The 21,891-nt window shown below is 45.8% G+C and overlaps 1 protein-coding gene across 6 annotated transcripts in view; it reads right to left on the minus strand.

The window, feature by feature from the left end:
• Window positions 1-21,891, minus strand: part of Mbnl2 (muscleblind like splicing regulator 2) — a 193,507-nt gene that overhangs the window by 65,391 nt on the left and 106,225 nt on the right. For all 6 annotated transcript variants that reach the window (XM_004651060.2, XM_004651061.2, XM_045146356.1 and 3 more), the window contains exon 3: window positions 1,554-1,718. In XM_004651060.2, the coding sequence (XP_004651117.1) occupies window positions 1,554-1,718 (165 nt within the window). The remainder of the gene's footprint in view (window positions 1-1,553; window positions 1,719-21,891) is intronic.

Below are 21,891 nucleotides of genomic sequence, written 5' to 3' on the forward strand. Positions count from 1 at the left end.
CAGCAGACCGTTCTTACGTTGACCTGGCTGGCTTGAAACTTACTGCCGCGGACAGTATTTAACATGTTTTAAGTACATCATTGTAGCATGCAGCAGATTTAATAAAATGATTTACATGTGTGCGTCAGTAAAGATAATCATCAATTACAAAGGGGCGCCATTTCAAACAGAACCAAGTTCAAGTGGTTAGTTTTTGGATTAGACGGTGGTAAAATCTGTAGAGCTCTTTCTGGTGTTGTGGGATGACTTATTTGAGACCACCTTGTTACAGGCAGCCTTTCCTTGTCAATCTCACCCTCTGTTGGGTCTGATTCTTACCCTGCCCTTGATACCCTTCTGTCTACCTCAAAAGGCTATATATCTGTCTTATCTTAGAATCTTCTGCCTCTGGCTTTTTTTTTTTTTTTTTTAACTTTGGACAGAGCTGGTGGGTGGAGCTTGTTTCTACCTTTTTTTTTTTTTTTTTTTTAAACAGCATCCTGCAGACTTGCCAGAACTGCTACCCACCTGCTCTGCCCTCTTCTTTCTTCCTGGGCTCCCTGTCCTGCCCTCCGCAGCCCATCTCACAGACACACAGTAGGAAACTGGAGCTGGCTGGTTGCTATTCCTTTCCATTCAATTTCTTGCACTCACACAGACTTTTTCTACAACGCAGACTGATTCTGATAGAACCGTCTTTTGTGAACATACACTCGCTTTGCTGTTTTGTTTTGTTTTTTTAAATTAGCTTGATTTTCACAAATAATTCACATTGTAAGTCAAATGTACTCCTTTCCTCTTGGGCCTCATTTCTAAAGCAATTTCTAGATCTTTAAGGAGGGACTCTCAAACGCTGAACTCGGGGGCGAGAATATTACACAGTAGATAAGCATGTATTTAACCGTCTCGGGCTTCTGATATATGGTTCTCGTTGAAGCAGCTGGAGCATGCTTTGCAGGTCTGGGGAAGCAGGAGACAAGCGCCTAGACAGCGTCCTGGGGCGGAACTGCCCCCCTTCTACCTTACGCGACTGCTGTCTGTCTCCATGGAGCATGCGACAGAAAGCGCTGTGGCCAGTGACTGAGTTTAGGTTCAACTCATTAGCTGCATGACCTTGGGGAGATCTCTGCTTTCTCCTCTCCCTCATCCTTAAAGCGACACCAGCGAATTGCATCAACTATCCGCTACACTGCTAAAATTATTTTGGGCACCACAATCTCTTCGGTACAGAGCCATCAACCTGTATTCTCAAGGAAAATGTGGAGCGATTTGTATCCTGAGGTGATCAGATGAGAGAGTTTGCTGATGAGAAAAGAGTTGGGAGTGATGCAGATTTCCCGGATATTGATTGGAGATTGCCTTTGCCCCATTTCCACACGTCTTTCCACTTAAATTGAGATTAAAAAACAACAACAACACACAGCTATTTCCCAGTATCCACTGAGTGGCAAAGCTATTTGGTCTGATTGTAACCCGAGTGATAAAGTAAGGGAGGGCATCGCAGGGCACCGTGGCACTGCCCGTGTTGGCAACGCAGCCCCCCGCCCGCCCGCTGTCAGAGGAGGCGCACTCACCACCGGATGAAGCGGTGTGCCCGGGAACATGAACTGCATCTGCTGGGCGATCATGGCCGCCGCTGTCTTCTGCTGGATCAGGTTGTTCCTCCCGTTAATCTCTAGTTGCGTTTTTAAGTGTGTCGGCGGGTGAAGGTACTTGCAGTTCTCTCTCGAACAACGGCCCTGTAAGATGGGTGCTTGGGGTTTAGGACTGTTCATCATAGCTTGCACCTCCAACACTGAACATTTCACATTGATTTCACTCACTCCTTATAAACCCAAGCAAGGTGTGTGTGTGTGGGGGGGGGGAGTGAATGTGTGTGTGTTGGAGAATGAATTAAATACTACATGACTACTAAGGCTGCTTGTATCTATGAGCCAAAAAGCTTCTTGTAGCCAGCCTGCTTTCTTTCTCTCCTTGCTCCCTCTCTCCTCCTTCTTTTTTGTCTTTCTATTTTTTTTATTTGTTTATTTGAGAGCCACAGACAGAGGGAGAAAGAGGCAGAGAGAGAGGCACCGAGAGAGTGGGCGCACCAGGGCCTCCAGCCACTGCAAACGAAGTCCAGATGTGTGCACCCCCTTGTGCATCTAGCTAACGTGGGTCCTGGGGAGTTGAGCCGCGAACCGGGGTCCTTAGGCTTCACAGGCCAGCACTTAACCACTAAGCCATCTCTCCAGCCCTCTTTTTGTCTTTTTTAAAAAAATGTTTATTTTATTTACTTGTGTGAGAGAGAGAAAGAGGCAGAGAGAGAATGGGCATACCAGAGAGTTCAGCCACTGTAAGACACATGTACCACCTTAGGAATCTGGCTTATGTGCGTATTGGGGAAATGAACCTGGGTCCTTTGGCTTCATAGGCAAACACCTTAACCACTAAGCCATCACTCCAGCCTTTTCTTTTCTTTTTCTTCCCTCCCTCCCTCCTTCCTTCTCCCTCCTTTCCTTCCTTTCTTCCTCCTTCCTTCCCTTCCTTTATTCCTCCTTCCTTCCTCCTTCTTCTCTTCCTTCCTCCCTCCTTCCCGTATTTTTTTGTTATTCCCTCCCTCTCCTTCTCTCCCTTCTTCCTTTCTTTTCTCCTTCCCTCTTTCCTTTTCCTCCCTCCCTCTTCTGTCTTCTTTATCCTAAATCCTGATAACAGAGTCCAAAGATATGTTAACAGCTGAGGATAAAGAGGAAGACCTCTCCAAGTGGGAAGGCAGGCATCAGAAGGACATATTTATCTTGACCCAGCAAACAGTCTCTGAACCCCCTCACACTGATCGGTGCTCACACACACGCCAGTGAGGAAAGCTGATGAACAGCTGGGTGACACATCTGTGCAGGAGAGGTGGGAGTAAGAGTTTTAAATGCATTTTCTGAATTGGCTGAAGACATCATTTTATAGCTGTTGATGCCAAGGCAGTGGCAGCTGCTTGCTGGTGCACCCACAAGGGAGCTCTCGGGTGTGAACTTGGACAACAGACAAAAGGCGCTTTCCAGTTCCCGACCTGCCCCCATGTCGGGGGGTATCCAAGTGAATGGCATGGCATGACATGAGAGGGTGGCTGATGGAAGAAGTAATCAAACCAGAAAAAAAAAAAAAGCACCCATATTGGATGACAGGTGTTCATTCAACCAAATTGGCTAAGCGGTGAGTGGACTTTAATCCCCAAGTCTTCAACTACTAGCCATGAGAGTTACCCTGATGGGTGAATTATGCAAGATCTAGAAAATGAACAGCAAGCTGTGTTAACTAATTTGAGTATTATCATTCCCTAAAGAATTAGTCTATTTGCAACCAGGCAAAGAGAGCACGGGTTTGTTTACCAGGTACAAAAATAATTCCACAGAGCAAGTGTGATGGAGCTGGGGAAGGAACTGTTTACGTTCCCCCTGAATCTCAACATCTGTAGCTCCCGCTCATTTCCACGCATCTCAGTGGCACTTTTAGCAGCCTGGGCTTCTCCTGCAGTCCAGTGGCAGTCTACCCTCGCCACCACAGGGAAGGGCAGACCCGAGTCCCAGGCTTAGTCCTGATGGTCTGTGCCAGCCTGTGACCTCCCGAGGGTGCGCCGTCAGCAGCGTTCGTTGGCACCGCACTCTCTCAGGAGGACCCCAGGTGGGTCCTGAGGATGTTAAAAGGAACTAAGGTCTCTAACAACAAGGAATGTCAATGTGCCTCCTTGGCCTCAAGCTCTTATGCACAGAGAGACAGTCTGTGGCAGGTGTATGAGGCAGGTATAGGAAAGCTGAGGTTGCTACTAGGAAGTTATGTAAATTGCCTCTCCCCATCTGTTACTGCCTGCAATTTTTTAATTATTTATTTACTTTTAGTCTTTTTTATTTATTTTCTTTTTAGGTTTTATTTGGTTTTTCAAGGTAGGGTCTCACTGTAGCCCAAGCTGACTGGAATTCACTATGTATTCTCAGGGTGGCCTTGAACTCATGGCGTTCCTCCTACCTCTGCCTCCCCAGTGTTGGGATTAAAGGCATGCGCCACCATGACTGGCATGTTTCTTTTCTGAATCTTTACTCATTGCTTCGAGGCTTCCCAGAACCCCTGCACCCCAATTAACTTACTCCAGCTCCTCTGACTTTGATTCTTTCTTCCCTTCCTTGACAACTGCTTCAATCTCCAGATGTGTTAAAATAAATATCTGGGGCCTAGAGAGAGATGGCTTAGTGGTTAAGGCACTTGGCCTGCAAAGCCAAAGGACCCAGGTCCTATTCCACAGGACCCACGTAAGCCAGATGCACAAGGGGGCGCATGTGCCTGAAGTTCATGGGCAGTGGCTAGAGGTCCTGGCATGCCCCATTCTCTCTTTTCTCTGTCTCAAATAAATAAATAAATATTAAGTATTTTAACTTTGTTCCTTCACTACAAGTGTGCAGCCAGTCTCTAAGTTGGCTGCTTGGGAGGTGGTGATGGAATTCAAAATGCAGCCACCACCATCAGCTGGGTGCAGGGAGATTATAAACAGAAGGGCAATTCTTGTGCAGAGGCTAAGAGACCACGGGGAAAACCTCAGCCCTAACTCTGCAGCTACAAACACTGCCCTTGGAAGAGGATGACCAGGACACTTGCTGTTAGACCAGGCACACCTGTAGGTCTGTCAGTCTGTCTGTGCACTGATGTGCAGGTGGGTTGAATGTAGGGACGTTGGTAAGCAGAATTCCAAGCATGGAGATTCAGTCAGAAACACAGTCATGGGATGGCAAAGCGGAGCTCACTCACACAATCATTCATTTCCTCCCCAGTCTTGCCACACAACGCTTTCGAGCTGCTCATATATGTTTCAACTGGCCGGAAGGTGGGTTTCTTATCAATGCTGCTGTCCCTTCCTACACCCGCCATCCTTAGAGAGCTTTATGACCTAATCTCGGCTCAGCTGGACATAGTCTGCAACACCAAATTCATAACTTACAGATGACATTCTTTTTCATGAGAATTAGTTTCCTAGTGTCCTCACTTACCCGCTGATTATCAAGAATACTATTGACCTGGGCTGGGGAGATGGCTTAGCGGTTAAGCGCTTGCCTGAGAAGCCTAAGGACCCCGGTTCGAGGCTCAGTTCCCCAGGTCCCACGTTAGCCAGATGCACAAGGGGGCGCACGCGTCTGGAGTTCGTTTGCAGAGGCTGGAAGCCCTGGCGCACCCATTCTCTCTCTCTCCCTCTATCTGTCTTTCTCTCTATGTCTGTCGCTCTCAAATAAATAAATAAAAAAAAATATTAAAAAAAAAAAAAGAATACTATTGACCATCTACGTGCCAGGGACTTATATGTGGCTATCTCATCTTCTTGCGAGGGCAGTAAAGATCCTTACTTTCCGAAGTGACAGATAGGGTCAGGAGACTATGTCTCAGGTCATGTAACTGGCAAGTTATATAACTGATTTTAAGTCTAGGTCTTACCTGATTCCACTCCACTCTTACACTGAACTACTTATTAACAATAGTTCAGATCCAGGAAAGATAGGAATCTAGTATTGTCTTTTACAAAATAACAGGATGCATAAAAAAACTGGAATGTGCTAATAGGCATATATGTGAAGATTTGGGGAATGAGAAACAATTATTTGCCTAGCCTATGTATGGCTGGGTAAGAGGAGTGAGTAGAACTCATGGATTTTGGACCCATTGCTCTCAGGTCTGCCCTTTCATACCTGCATGACTCTGTATGGTTATTTGAATGTTTTCTTCATCCGTACAAGGAGTATTATTATTGTGTGCTGCTCTCCCGGTGGTTATACAATTAAATAAGTTAACACTTCAGTAAGCTTTAGAGAACTGTCTGGTATATACAGTAAGTACCGTGAAAATACTATGAATATAAAAGAAAGAAAATATTTGTATATGACATTTTATTTAAAGGAAGCGTGAGAGCAGACTCACCACTATTTTGATCAGCTCTTTGTTTTGCATTAAAACATGATACAGCATACTTGATTATGTGTACTCAAGGATTTTATGTTTAAAGTTATTTTCTGTTCTATACAGTATTTTCACAACTACCTACATGTAAAAAAATGGCCTCACATCCTAGTTCAATCTGGTGTCTATTTTTTTTTTAAATATTGTATTTTTATTTACTTATTTGAGAGAGAAAGAAGTAGACAGAGAGAATGGGTACACTAGGGTCTCCAGCCACTGCAAACAAACTCTAGACACATGTGCCACTTTGTGCATCTAGCTTACGTGGGTCCTGAGGAATCGAAACTGGGTCCTTTGGCTTTGCAGGCAAGCGCCTTAACTGCTAAGCCACCTCTCCAGCCCTGGTGTCCCTATTTTGAAGAACGTTTGTGCACTGATGTCTGAGGCATGTTAATTTAAGGAGTGTGTGACCCTAGAAAGCAGTGCATTAGTAAGGGATCCTATAGGAATCTAAAACTCTGCAGGAAAAGCTACTGACAAAATATAATGAGCTAGCTGACATGGCAAACAATTTGTAAGAAAGTTCTTGTTAGAGCTCAGGATTTCTCAGGACGTGCATCCTTGCACAAAGTAACCTGTTGAGTATCAAAGCAAGCTGTCACAGCTGAATGAGAGAGAAAGAAAGAGCAGTGTGCAGAAGTGTAACGCATCACTGTGCATCACTGTGAAACAAAACAGGTGTCAGACATAGTGTCTCCTAAGTGTAGTCCAAGAAATAAAGACAAAAATGTTGCAGAAAATCTTCCCTGTGGCTGCTGGTGTAGAGTTTTAGGGTTCCTTGCCAATACACCAATACAACATGCCCACGCACCAATAAATGTAGGGTATCCCCAGATCTTTGTTTTAGGAGTTGAAAGAATTAAAATCTGGGCTGGAGAGATGGCTCAGCAGTTAAGGCGCTTGCCAGTGAAGCCTCATGACTTGGGTTCGGCTCCCTAACACCAACGTAAAGCCAGATGCACAAAGTAGTACATGCACCTGGAGTTCATTTGCAAAGGCTACAGGCCCTGGAACACCCATTCATTCTCTCTCTCTCTCTCTCTGCTTGCAAATAAATAATTAAAAGAAAAACACAAAAGAATTAAAATTCATACACCAGAAAGTTAAGACTTAAGAGAGACTATATTAGATTAACAGAGAAGAAAGTATACAGAAACTCCTGCCACGTGGAAGGCAAGTAGAGGTGGGGCCCACACAGGAGTATGGAACCCCTCACTCCCATCTCCGCCCAGCACAGTTGAAACAAGGGGGTCTTACCAGAGCAGGAACCTGGACGTTCAGGAGAGGTAAACAGCTACAAGGAGCCTTGCCCACATGACAAGCATATATTTATAATCCTATTGTGATGGACCTGACCCTCAGGGTCAGGGGAGTGTGAGAGAGAGCTGATTGGTCTGGGCTTGGGGGCTGGCTCAGGAGAAGGTCAGCCATGACTCCATGTTTTTGGGGAGAAAGAGAATGCCGGGATCAGATTTAAACCTTCATTCTAGGACAGAGGAAACTCCTTCCCAGGCAGAGACTCCCAGGGTTGTTTATAGAAAAACAGATCTAGGTTGCACTTTTAGTCAAGAAATAAGGAGAGGTAAGATCCTTCTCTGATCTCTAGCACACAGCAAGGGCAGGTCCAGGGACATCCCTGCATTTGTACTTTCTGGGCCCAGTCACCCTAAACTGCCTCACTAGGACTTGCAATTTTGTGTCCTGATTAAGCACTTGCCCCAGGAGATACTGGAAGCTAGGTCCAGCTCTGGGGGGGCTGGGTGAGACGGAGGTGGGGAGACCACTGTGGGAGTGCTTACAGGAAGCAGAAGCTGGGGGGCCCAGGCTAAAGCCAGTGAGAGGGGCCCACACCAAGGACTAATTTGGAACATGCAGTTCATGACTCAGTTGAAGCTTATGGCTTTTTCTGGACTTTGCTCACTATAAGGGACCTGCCAGGTACAGAAAAGACAGATGGTTGGATGTTTCCAGAACAAAGCTTCACTCATCCACTCACTTAATGGGTATTTCCTGCTATGTGGCATGCATCTTGCTCAGTGCTAATTAAAACGTGGGCATAGGGCTGGAGAGGTGGCTTAGCAGCTAAGGCGCATGCCTGCAAAGCCTAAGTACCAGGCTCAATTCCTCAGGACCCACGTAAGCCCGACGCACAAGGTAACACATGTGTCTGGAGTTCACTTGCAGTGGCTAAAGGCCCTGGTGTGCCCATTCTCTTTTCCTCTCTCTTTCTAACTGCCTCTCTCCATCTTTCAAAATAAATAAAAATAAAAGGTGGGCATAAGCAAGACCTGGTGTCTCTTCATGAATCCTGCAGGTTGGTGGTAAAGATGATGTTAGGTTTTAATTTGTGTTAATTACAAATTGCATGTACATGTTCTTGAGGGAAATGGTGAGAAACAATAGCAGGAGGAGTTGTAATTGAGATGGGGGTTTATGGGGAGGGGAAGGCTTCTGCAGAATTGATGTGGAAGCTGAGAACCAAAAGGCATATAGGGACCTGGCCAGGGGCTGAGCAGCAAACACGTGTCTGCATGTACATGTGTGTGTTTTATGTGTATGGTGTGTTTTATGTGTATGGTAGATGTTATATATGTACACTGTACTATATCTATAGGGTGTGCTCATGTATTGTATTGTGAAGAGTGTGCTTGAACGTGTTAAGGGGGGATAACATGTAAGAACACACAAGAAGAGGAGGATTTGCTATGGGAACGTCCCATCTGGGAACTTGTAAACAGTTTCCCACGCTGGAGTCCTCTTTAGAGGGGACATGAGTAAAGAACTGGGGAGGTGAGAAGAGGCGAGAAGAGGTGAGGGGGCAGGAAACAGTGGGCAGAAGCCAGATAACAAGAACTTTGAGAGCCTAGTAAAGGGGTGTGAACTTCACTGCCTTTGGAAATTTTTAAATAGGGGCTGGAGGGATGGTTTAGTGATTAAGGCACTTGCCAGTGAAGCCTAAGGACCCAGGTTTGATTCCCCAGGACCCACATAAGCCAGATGCACATGTTGATGCATGGATCTAAAGTTCATTTACAGTGGTAAGAGGCCCTTGCACACCCACACTCTCCCGTTCTCTCTAATAAATGAAATTTTAAAAAGAGTTTTGAAATAGGAAGTTATCATGATCAAGTTGATGCATTACAGTATATTTAAATATTGCCTGATGATTAGATTTTGTACTTCTAATTTTATTACACAGTCTGTGTTGTTTGCCGACTACTTGATTAAAAATAACAACAGAATTCTGATGAGGTCTACATCAAATTTGTGTGGTTTATTCTACCTCCAACAATAATAATCTCTACTGTAGGAAAATTTAGATTCAGGATGATGGTTAGAATAGAGTTCGAATTTCAAGCTGAATTACATTTATTAAACTAAGCAACCATGGAGGAGTCCAATCCAGACTGTCTATGTTGATTCTCAACAGGATGAGAAACGATGCAAAAGAACAACAGACTTTGGCTATCAGAATTACACGGCCATTAAATTACATGGCATGGGAAGGAAAATGCAGCTTCGGCAAAGAAAAAGACTTCAGAATCAAGTTGGTATGAGAAAGAAAGCGCATAATAGGAAAATGAGATTTTTTTAAATTGCTTATTTACAAACAAGTAATTTTTAGAATCCTTTGGACTATGGAAGCAAAAATCAGAACAGATTAATTAGGAGGCTGTCAAAGAATATTTCCCTAACAACAGGAGCTGCTACCCATAGGAACAGCTAACAGGGAACGAGATACCAGAATCCCCATTTTTATCAGATCTACAGTTTGACTAGTTAGCAGGTCCCTTGTGTGGGTGTGTATACTGTATTATTAGAGAATGGTTTCTTACAAAATATAATTATTTGCAAGGAAAGAGAGAAAGGGAGGGAGAGAGAATGGGCACACCAGGGCCTCAAGCCACTGCAAACAAACTCCAGATGCATGCGCCACTTTGTGCATCTGGCTTACATGGGTCCTGGGGAAACCAAACCCAGGTCATTAGGCATTGCAGGCAAGTGCCTCAACTGCTGAGCCATCTCTCCAGCCCCAAGGGAATGATTTTTTTTTTGAAATTTTGTTTATTTTTATTTATTTATTTATTTGAGAGTGACAGACAGAGAGAGAAAGAGGCAGATAGAAAGAGAGAGAATGGGCGTGCCAGGGCCTCCAGCCACTGCAAATGAACTCCAGACGTGTGCACCCCCTGGTGCATCTGGCTAATGTGGGTCCTGGGGAATCGAGCCTCAAGCTGGGGTCCTTAGGCTTCACAGGTAAGCGCTTAACCCCTAAGCCATCTCTCTAGCCCGAGAATGATTTTAATCGTGTGTTTTCAGGGGCTACATGTTTGGTCACAAACTCTTAAAAGGCCCTTTTGAGGAGGGTTCCAGCCTGCTTTTCTGATCTCTGCCCCTACCACCCCAGCTCTGTCTGCCTTAGCCAGTCAGCTTCCAGAGGTGTGAGGTGTCTGAACAGGCCAGCTAGTGCACACCAGCCATCAGGACCAATGCTCTGAGAGCGGCCACAGGGAATATTCTGAGTCCTGGACCCAGCTCTGTCGGCCACAGAGCAGCCGTGGCAGAGTTTCTGGGGTTCCTTGCACCCCACACACTTCCTGAAATCTACGGTCAGGATGGATGCTCCTGGCCTGCAGTTAAACTCCTGAAGCCTGTTCTATATTTGGCCTCGGCCCAAGAAATAGTTGAAGGGTTAAAGGAACAGACTTGGAGTCAGATTACTGGGCTCAGAATCTAGTTGTACTCTTCTTGCCAGAGGGCCTTGTCACCTCCAATTGCCACATCTGTAAATGAAGATAACAATCGTTCCCACCTCACACTCAATAAGTTAATTCATATAAAGTGCTGAAACAGTGTTTGATGCATAACACACACCAGCTAAGCTTTCTCATCACCATCATCACCCCCCCACCATCATCATGACATCATTCTCCTCATCATTACCACCATCACCACCACCACCACCACCATCATCATCTTCCTCATCATCACTACCATCACTGCCACCACCACCATCATCTTCATCATCACTACCATCACCAACACCATCATCATCATCACCTTCATCATCACCGCCATCATCACTACAATCATCATCTTCATCATCACTACCATCACCACCACCACCACCACCATCATCATCTTCATCATCACCGCCATCATCACTACAATCATCATCTTCATCATCACTGCCATCACCACCCACCATCATCTTCATCATCACTACCATCACCATCACCATCATCATCATCACCTTCATCATCACTGCCATCACCACCACTACAATCATCATCTTCATCATCACCGCCATCATCACTACAATCATCACCTTCATCATCACTGCCATCACCACCACCACCATCATCATCACCTTCATCATCACCGCCATCATCACTACAATCATCATCTTCATCATCACTACCATCACCACCACCACCATCATCTTCATCATCATTACCACCATCACCACCACTACAATCACCATCATCTTCATCATCACTGCCATCACCATCACCACCATCATCATCATCATCACTGCCATCACCACCACTACAATCATCATCATCTTCATCATCACTGCCATCACCACCACCAACATCATCATCATCTTCAGCATCACTACCATCACCACCACCACCACCATCATCTTCATCCTCATCATCACTGCCATCACCACCACCACCTTCATCATCATCTTCATCATCACTGCCATCACCACCACCTCCATCATCTTCATCATCATTTCCTTTGGACATTCTTTGTATAGCTGGCAAGAATACTTTCATTTTTTAAAGACAGGATCTCTTATAGTCCAGGCTGGCCTCAGCTCGTACTTGGTGGAAGATGACCTTGCACTTCTGACTCTCCTACCTCCACATTCTGAGGGCTAGCATGACAGGTTTAAACTACCATGCCCAGTACATCAATTACTGGGAGGAAAAATACATATTTAAAACTAGGTGTGTTCAGGTTCTCCACTGCTGTGTTTCTTTTCTGGCCTGTGTAAGAAGCCCTTTCGTACTTGGTTACTCTTGTTCTCCCACCTAGTGCCAACTTCGGGTATTTCCTCTTCAAAGGGTCCCAGATCTGTCTCTCTTGGATATCTCCTCTGCTGAGACTTGCTGGGGCTGATCAGGACAGCGTGGCTAACCCAGAGTTTAAAGCAGCTAGGGATTATAGTTGGAAAGTCCTGGAATTCTGATTATACCTTCATCCCAAAATGGCTGTGTGAACTTTTTTTTAAATTTTATTTATTTATTTATTTGAGAGCGACAGACACAGAGAGAAAGACAGATAGAGGGAGAGAGAGAGAATGGGTGCACCAGGGCTTCCAGCCTCTGCAAACGAACTCCAGACGCGTACACCCCCTTGTGCATCTGGCTAACGTGGGACCTGAGGAACCGAGCCTCGAACCGGGGTCCTTAGGCTTCACAGGCAAGCACTTAACCGCTAAGCCATCTCTCCAGCCCGGCTGTGTGAACTTTTACAAGTAATCCTCTATTTCCATTCCTTCTACTAGTTGTGAGAAGCTGACAGCCAAGCAGCAGTTACCAGTAAATATTACATAAACTGGCACATATTGCTTTTCCACATCTCTGTTCCCCTCGAATGTTACAAATTTAGTGAAAACCGAAAGCCACAAAAATCAATGGTTACAGTAAAATGTGGCATGGAGGATGTCTGTTGGCAACCATCCAATATGTTCTGAGAACTGTGAGAAGTCAGTGGTGGCCGGGCATGAGGAATAGTGTCAGCCAAGGCCACCTGAGTCAAATTGATTAAGTCTAGGAGGATTTAGTAAGTATAGACAGTGTACAAAGCTCGAGAGTTTAAAAAAAAAAACCACACTGTTGTTTCTTTTTTAAATTATTTATTAATGAGAGAAAGAATTGGTATGTCAGGGCCTCTAGCCACTGCAATAGAACTCCAGACTCATGCACTATATTGGGCACATACATGACCGTGTACATCTGACCTTATGCATCTACCTGGCTTATGTGAGTTCTGGAGAGCCGATCCTGGGTCCTTAGGCTGTGCAGGCAAGACCTTAACTGCTAAGCCATCTCTCCAGCCGCACCTGCCCCCAACTGTTGCTTCTTATACCAGAGATATATTCTTACATCAGCAGATAGTATCAAAGGGACTTGTGGTGGTTTGACTCAGGTGTCCCCCCATAATCTTATGTGTTCTGAATGCTAGGTCCCCAGCCGGTGACAATTTGAGAATTGGAACCTCTTGGGGGCAGTGTATTGTTGAGGGCGGGCTTATGGGTGTTACACCCAGCTTCCCCTTGCCAGTGTTTGCCACACTCTCCTGCTGCTGTTGTCCACCTTATGTTGGCCAAGGGGGTGATGTCCACCCTCTGCTCATGCCATCGTGTCCCCTACCATCATGAGTCTGTGAGCCAAAATAAACCCTTTCCTCCCACAAGCTGCTTTTGGTCAGGTGCTTCCTGCCCAAAACGAGAAGTTAACTGCAATCGGACTCAACTGGCTGGTTGTACCAGATGTCCCCAGCCTTAGTTTCTCTCTGGTTTCAGAATCTATCAAGGTTTCTGAAAGTGGAGGGGGTGGGGGCAGGCGGGGACCTAACTTTCACAAGCCCATCATTTCTATGGGTCTGAGTCAGGTGATCCAGGGCTGAAGTAACATCTGGACTGAACCGCCTCTTCTTCTGGAAAGATAGGCAAGTACAAGTGTTATTTACATCAGAACTTAGTTTATAATATTAACCATGGGTCCAAAATAGCTCTGCTCAAAGCAAGTGACAGATTACGGTTTTAGTCCTCTTCTGAATTTAAATAAACTAATTGAGCTGCACAAGCTCCTTGCATTATTAGATCCAACCACACAATACAGCACATAAAATACAACCCCATAAGGGCATTGGGATTAGTGGGAAACTGCAGGCTTTGGGAATCGTTATAAGTGAGTGATAACCAGGACTTCCATCAAAATGAATGACTGCTCATCTCATTTACATTATGCATGAATCTAAAAGTGGTCCTTTCTGGTTATTATTTAGTCCAATTTATAACACAATGCATCTTTTATAGACTATCCATGCAGTAATTTGCTGGCAAGTAGCAAGAAACTGCTATACTTATTAAAGAGATTAAAAACGGAATTCTTTACAATCTTTCCTCTTCTGGGACATGCTTCTTTCTCTTGGCTGCTTCTGTGGTGTGGAGGGGGCCGTGGTGGAAGCTGGGCCATGGAAGTGACAGGCAACAGGAGGAATCACTAACGCTGGTAGGAAGCTGTCACTTCCTTTATCCGTGCCACCACCGCCGCTGCCCAGAGCCCTCCTGGGAACTCAGGGAGAGAAAGGGAAGTGGAGGTCAGGGGGCGAAGTTGGGTGCATAGGTATGTTGCATTCTCTTCTCAGAAAACCATGCAAAGCCCAGTGGGTCATTCCGTGGCCTACAGTGACCAGGGACACCCCGAGCGCTCCCTCAGGCCTGGAGCTCTGACTGGGAGGGCGTTGCGCACACGTCATCTCCGTCCCTCTGCATTTGAACTTAGGGCAGCTTGTCATGACCAGAGGGCTGGGGAATCCTTGAGGCTGTCCCAGGTGTACTCTGCAAGTACAGTTGGCATGCATTCATTAAATGCCAATCAACTGCCCTGCTCCTTTAGGAACTCCTGGCCTTGGCAGGTGCCATTAATTTTGTGACAATTTAAAATAAACCAAATGTCAAAATTAGTAAGTGGAAAGCTGGGCATGGTGGCGCCCACCTTTAATCTCAGCACTTGGGAGGCAGAGGTACGAGGGTTGCCATGAGTTCGAGGTCACCCTGAGATGACATAGTGAATTCCAGGTCAGCCCAAGCTAGAGTGAGACCCTACCTCAAAAAAAAAATAAATAAATAAAAATAAAAATAGATTAGTAAGTGGGGAGGAAAGGCAGAGAGTGGGGTGAACTGTAATTGGCATTTGAAAGCACGTTTAAGGCTCTTTAAAATTTTATTGTTTTATTTATTAGATACAGAGGGGGATAGAGAGAATGGGTGCTCCAGGGCCTCTAGCCACTGCAAATGAACTCCAGGATGTGTGCGCCACCATGTGCATCTGGCTAACGTGGGATGTGGAGAATAGAACCTGGGTCCTTAGGCTTTGCAGGCAAGCACCTGAACCGCTAAGCCATCTCTCCAACCCGTATAAGGCTCTTTTAAAAATATTTTTTGTTCATTTTTTATTTATTTATTTGAGAGTGACGGACAGAGAGAAAGACAGAGGGAGAGAGACAGAATGGGCGCACCAGGGCTTCCAACCACTGCAAACGAACTCCAGATGCGTGCGCCCCCTTGTGCATCTGGCTAACGTGGGACCTGGGGAACCGAGCCTCGAACCGGGGTCCTTAGGCTTCACAGGCAAGCGCTTAACCGCTAAGCCATCTCTCCAGCCCTTAAGGCTCTTTTAAAAACTGCATGTGAGGTGCCTGGACAGTTGGTTTCCCCACTGCTGTGCCGTGTGGAAGGGGAGCACACAGCCAGTCATCTTCACTGTTAAGATGACTCAGCCTCCTAATTTTATACGTTAAAACTGAAAATGTGCTGGTTAACAGAAACTGGTGAAACCAAAAATAATCCTTTGGTTCACTAGAGATTCAAGGAAACAAACTTCTGGGCATCCGATACTTCATTTGAAAATTATTTTCTTTCACTAAAATATATGCGTCCTCTGGGTCCCAAAGAGATGCAGGTTAGTGTGAACCATCTTGTGGCTACTCGACTTCTAATCATGGCCTCTGGCTGTGGGGCAAGGCAGGACTCTTCTGTTAATCATTCTTGATTTTATATATATTATATGTGTGTGTCTGTAATTTATTTATTTTAGAGAGAAAATGGAGAGAGAGAGAGAGAGGGAGAGAGAGAGAGAGAGAGAGAGAGAATGGGCACGCCAGGGCCTCTAGCCACTGCAAACAAACTCCAGATGCTTGCGCCCCTTATGCATCTGGCTTACGTGGGTCCTGGGGAATTGAACCGGGATCCTTTGGTTTTGGAGGCAAACATTTTAACCACTAAGCCATCTCTCCAGACCCTGTTTATCATGCTTCACAGCCTGTAACACCAAGAGGGACTGTCACACAGTGGTCCCCAGTGACTGTCATCCCTCCTTTCAGAAGTATATATTTGACCCCTTGACGTGACCAGAGCTCTGTGACATGGAACGGACAATTAGGATTCAAAGTGATGAATCCCACAGTGGAGGATAGACAGGGTTTAGGGAACAGGAAGCTAAGATTGTCACCAGATTACTTGACAACAGTGATGAGGGTACCTGCAGAGTGGAAGCAAGCTGGGTTAACTCCTGGTTAGAACGGCAATCTTAACACTATGGCTTGTTCTAATTTTTATTTACTTACTTGCACAGGTGTATTGTATGGCTGGGTGCCAAGGTCTCTTGCTGTTATAAATAAACAGCAGTGTGCACGGGCCCCTTTCTGCAGCTTTTCGGGAGTAGCTGGGGAGTTGAACCCATGCTGGCAGACTTTGCAAGCAAGTGCCTTTAACCCTGAGCCATCTCCCTACCCTCAAGTTCCAAAACACTTTTAAAGACACTTACAAAACATCTGGAACAAGGTAAATGTTTAGTTCCTACTGGATACTATTTCTATCCATCATTGCAAAGTCCAGAAACCAGCCAGGTGTCTAAGAACGTGCTATTTATACAAAGGCACACGACCCTACTGAACGCCACTATCACTGTGGTCTGGCTGTCTGACTTGAAGCTATGGCGAATCGCCTACTGCCAGGAGCACTTTCTAGAATCCAGACACAGACAGTTGGCCTTAAAGACTGGCATTGAGCAGGAGTGTGCCCACGCCGCCTGTTAAAGCACTGTCCCAGATCTATAAAATGCACACGCATGTGGACTCTGCAGTGTAACATATACTCTCTCTCACACCCTCTCTCTGTGCTCACAAATAAATAATATTTTCAAGTACTGAAAATGCTTCGTTTTATAATATTACTTATTTATTTGCAAATGCAAGAGAGAGAGAGGGAGAGGGAGAAATGAACTTGAGATGCATGTGCCACTTTGTGCATCTGGCTTTACAGGGGTTCTAGGGACCCAAACCCAGGCCGAGAGGCTTTGTAAGCAAGTGTCTTTAACCTCTGAGCCAGCTGCGCAGACTACACTGGAAACACTAGTGTTTCAGGTAAAAAGTGGCTACTATCCCAAGCCAGCATAGTGTCGAATGTTTCTCATAGTCCTCTGGCCACTCCCACGCCTCCCCCAAACCCCAAAACCACATCGCCCTGGGTCCCAGCAGTCAAACAATTAAACTGGACCCAGCCTCCAATATAGAGCTCCTGTGGATTCTGACTGGCTGCTGCCCTCTTGAGAGGCATTTATAGTAAACGATGCTGAACATCACACCTGGAAGTAAATATATTGTTGGCGAAGCCAGAGTTGGTGTCAGAGTTGGGACCTGTTACAGGAAGAGGTGGCGGGGTGGGGGATGGGCTGCTTGTGAAAGGTGCTATGGCGAAGGGGTAGAAAAGAGGAAGTGGACTGGAGAGAGAACTGATCTAAGGCGCTTGCCTGCTAAGTCAAAGGGTCCAGGTTTGATTCCCCAATACCGTAAGCTAGATGCACAAGGTGACACACTGTCTCTGGAGTTTGTTTGCAGTGTGGCTGGAGGCCCTGGCGCACACATCCCCCCCCCCAACCCCCAGGGCCTCTTTCTCTCAAATAAATAAATATCAAATAGTTTTAAAATGTAGAGGAGGAGGACCGGGAAAGTAGGAAAGACATGGGGAGAAGAAGGAAGAGTAGGTAAAGAAACAACAGAGCGTGAGAAACGAGTCAGTCCTTTCAACAGCGCATCGGCCCCGTGTCATGTTCTCCCCGAAGGCTTGGTAGTTTGAGAAGGCTGAGCAGGTCCCTTGTGCAGCGGGGAAGGCTGCACTGTGTCCAGAGAGAAGCCAGCCTGGGCGGGTGGAGGACAGGGAAAGGACACTAGCTAGGGAAGTGAGGCAGTTACAGGGGGGACGTGAGGCGCTTAGTGGGCATTCTCCATCTCTTAATTCATCCAGCAGACAGTCCTGCATCACCTGCTCTTTGTTAGAAGCTGGGATGGAATTGCACACAGGACATGATGCTGTGCCCTTGCCCTGGATAAAAATAGCAAAGACTTATATAACTCCGTGCATATCATGTAGCAAGGCAGTTTCTAAGCACTTCTCGGAGATCATTCCCATTTGATCTTCACTACAAGCTCTTAGAAGAGATACCGTTAACAGTCCCATTTTATGGGATGAAACAAGAGGCACCCGGGGGGGGGGGTCCACCTCCCAAAGCCATTCAGCTCGTAAGCAGCAGAGCTAGGCTTCCATCCAGGCAGACTGGCCTCGGATGCATGCAGAACTGTTTTCTAAAAGACGCGCAATGCAAAGTCCACATCTGTCACACCTTACAAAGCCGGCTTCATACACGGTATCTTATGATAGCCTCACAACATTCTTGTAATCTGTTACCCCGATTTAAAGGTAAGGACAGGGAGGTGTGGAGAGATTTAAAGGCCTGTGCCAAGGTCATGTGAAAGTTAAGCAGGGCAGCTGCGTTTTGGTTCCCCCATCACCGACATATGCACCCTCTCCACCGCCCCCTTGTGGGTAATGAAAGAATCTACCGAGTTAGTACTGGTGGTTGGCTCAAGCTTCCTTTAAAACAGAATAGGGGACACTGGGTGAGAATGAACTTTGAGGAGGTGACATTGGATGATCAGTGTTTGGGGTTGAATTGTATCTTCCTTAAAGATGCAATGAGATCTTCACCTTCCACTACCTCTGAAAGTGACCCTTACTTGGAGATCATATTCCTGTATGTGATGGAGTAAACAAAGTCACGAGGTAGGATTCAGTGTTACTAGCACATTTTATTGTATTTATTTAATTTTTTTTGGTAGTGTGAGAGATTGAACCCAGGGCTTCACACATGCTGGGCAAGCAAAGTGCTTTACCAAAAAGGGACATATCCGCTGGACCTCGGTAAGGTCTTACACCAAATTGCCCAGACTGGCTTTGAACCTACCTTGTAACCAAGGCAGGCCTTGAACCTATGATCTTGTCTCTGCTTGCACAGTTACTGGGATTACAAACTTGAGCCCCCACAGGCCCAGTTTCTTAACAAAATAGAAAATCTGGATACATCGGACTATCAATGAAGTTACAGAGAAAGGAGATGGCCCTAATCTGGGCCGGGCAATGTGTTAAGGCCACCAGGTTGATGAGAGGCAAGAAAGTGACCTGGAGCCTTCAGAGGAAGCACGGTTTTGCTGACCCCTCAAATTTAAACCCTTAGCTCTATTGCGGAAGAGGTGGTAGAAAGAATGTAAGAACCAAAGGAAGGGTAGGACTCCTTACAACATGCTCCTCCAGACACAAAATGGCCTGGATATCCATGACCTCATAGTGCCTGACACTACCTACACAAGACCATCAAAAGAGGAGGAAAAGATCATGACATCAAAATAAAAAAAAGAGAGACTGATTGAGAGGGGGAGGGGATGTGATGGAGAGTGGAGTTTCAAAGGGGAAAGTGGGAGAAGGGAGGGTATTACCATGGGTTTTTACACTCATGGAAGTTGTTAATAAAAAAATTTGAAAAGAAAAAAAGTTAATTTGGACCCTTAGCTTTCACAACTCTGTCAACACGAGCTGAAACACTAAACCATTCAGTCTGTGGCACTTGCTAGAGCAGCTGTGGGACATTACAGTGTCATCAGACAGCCTGTTCTCACTGTACATTCTATGTTTTTTTTTCTTCTTGAACTTGGGTTACAAGATCACCTTGTTTGTAAATTGTAATAATATTTTTTGAGGTAGGGTCTCGCTGCAGCCCAGGCTAACTTGGAATTCACTGTGTCGTCTCAGGCTGGCCTCGAACTCATGGCGATCTTCCCACCCGTGCTTCCCAAGTGCTGGGATTAAAGGCGAGCGCCACCTGCCCAGCTTTTGTAAACTGTAATAATTTCTAAAATGTTTCACAAGTACACTGATATTTCCACCAGTGAAACCAGTCAGCTTAAATGATAGGCGATTTTTCATATGGGAGATCTAATAGGAGAGATTTATTTCAGTAAGAGGCAAAATGTTTCACCAAGGCGCTCATTAGTCATGCAGAAAGGCCTAACGTGCCTCTGAAGGTCCATTCTCAAAGAGCTATGTTGAGATAATTTTTATATTCTATCACAGAGAGTGACTTGGTAAAAATGGTCCTTGTATTAAAATTGCCTCGGGGGGTGGGGGGAAGGAGTTATTCAAGTGGGTGGGTAGTCAAAGATTGTGGATAAAGCTGGACAGAATCTGGAAGGTGCTTTTACGTTTTGGTTGTATTTCCCGAACCTCAGTCATGAAGTGAGGCTACCTTCACGGGCACTTTGAAGTACGGAGTAAAGATGGTGGGAGAGAGTCAAGAGGTGCTTCTGAGTGCATTACCCCACTGCCACCAAACCCATTCATCCCTCTGTCCTGGCCAAGTCTTCAGTTTCTTTCTCCTCCCCACATCTAGGTCCAGTTTCCTGGGGACAAATCCTGAAGTGACCCTGGACCTCTGTCCCGGCCGATACCACCTTGGCGCTCCAGTTTTGGTAACTATACACAGTGCTTCGTTGTCCCTGCTGCCCGCCCTGTCCACCCACTCTCTGGCTGTTGCAGGTTCACAACTGAATCCCATAGGGCCTCTCACGGTGCCTCTGGGCACCAGTTCTGAGAACGCGCCTCCCTGAGAAAGCCTTGCCCGCCACTGATGTCCACTAGACTCCCAGAGGCTACCACCTAGACTGCCCTTGCCATGGCCCACGCTGCTTCTCAGGCTTCCTGCTGTATATGGTTTCTCTGGGAGGGACCCGGTCTGTGTACAGACACCGAGGTGGCATCACGGCCGGGCTGGCCACCAGCATCAGAACGAACTTCTGATGGCATCCAGCCATGACGTGACATCGCTTCCTCTCCCTCTCTTAGGATCTGCCTGTATGCTACTACAAAAAATAGTCTCCCTAGCAAACCCCAAATGCTCCCCATCTTTTGATACCTCTGGTTGGATATTTCCATTCAGATTAGAAAATGCTGGCCAAATTGATTTGTAAAGTTCATTGATCTGTTACTACAGAGTCTAATGTGTTTTGTTTTAATATTTATTTATTCATTTATTTGACACACAGAGAAAGAGAGAGTGAGGATGGAGAGCTTCCAGCCAGTGCAAAGAAACTCCAGATGTATGCGCCCTCTTGTGCATCTGGCTCACAGGGTCCTGAGGAATCAAACCTGGGTCTTTTCACTTTGCTGGCAAGCACCTTAACCACTAAGTCATTTCTCCAGCCCTAACATTTGTTAATATTTTATTTATTTATATATTTATTTGGGAGAGAGAGAAAGATACAGAGAGAAAGTGGGCATGCAAGGGCCTCTAGCTACTGCAAACAAACTCCAGATGCATGCATCACCTTGTGCATCTGGCTTACATGGATAAGTGGGGAATGGAACCTGGGTCCTTAGGCTTTGAAGGCAAGCCCCTTAACCACGAAACCATCTCTTCAGCCCTCTAATTTCTTTAAAGAGAATTATCTTACACACACACACAGCAATGATTCTTGGTAACACTTGTGGAACGTGAATATATACCATCATTATCACTATTATGATTTTATTTATTATTTATTCATGTGCAAGCAGAGTGAGAGAGAGAGAGGAGAGAGTCAGACAGGGAGAATGGGTGCACCATGACTTCTAGCCATTGCAAACGAACTCCAAATGCAGGCACTGCTTTGTGTATCTGGCTTTAAGTGAGTGCCGGGAAATCGAACCTGGGTCCTTAGCCTTTGCAAGCAAGTGCCTAACTACTGAGCTCTCTCTCCAGCAGCAGCAGCAGCATTATTATTATTATTATTATTATTATTAAACAGTTATTAACAGCTGCATGCCAGGAACTGGCC

The sequence above is a fragment of the Jaculus jaculus genome, chromosome 3 (assembly GCF_020740685.1).
Source record: "Jaculus jaculus isolate mJacJac1 chromosome 3, mJacJac1.mat.Y.cur, whole genome shotgun sequence".
Classification (NCBI taxonomy): Eukaryota; Metazoa; Chordata; class Mammalia; order Rodentia; family Dipodidae; genus Jaculus; species Jaculus jaculus.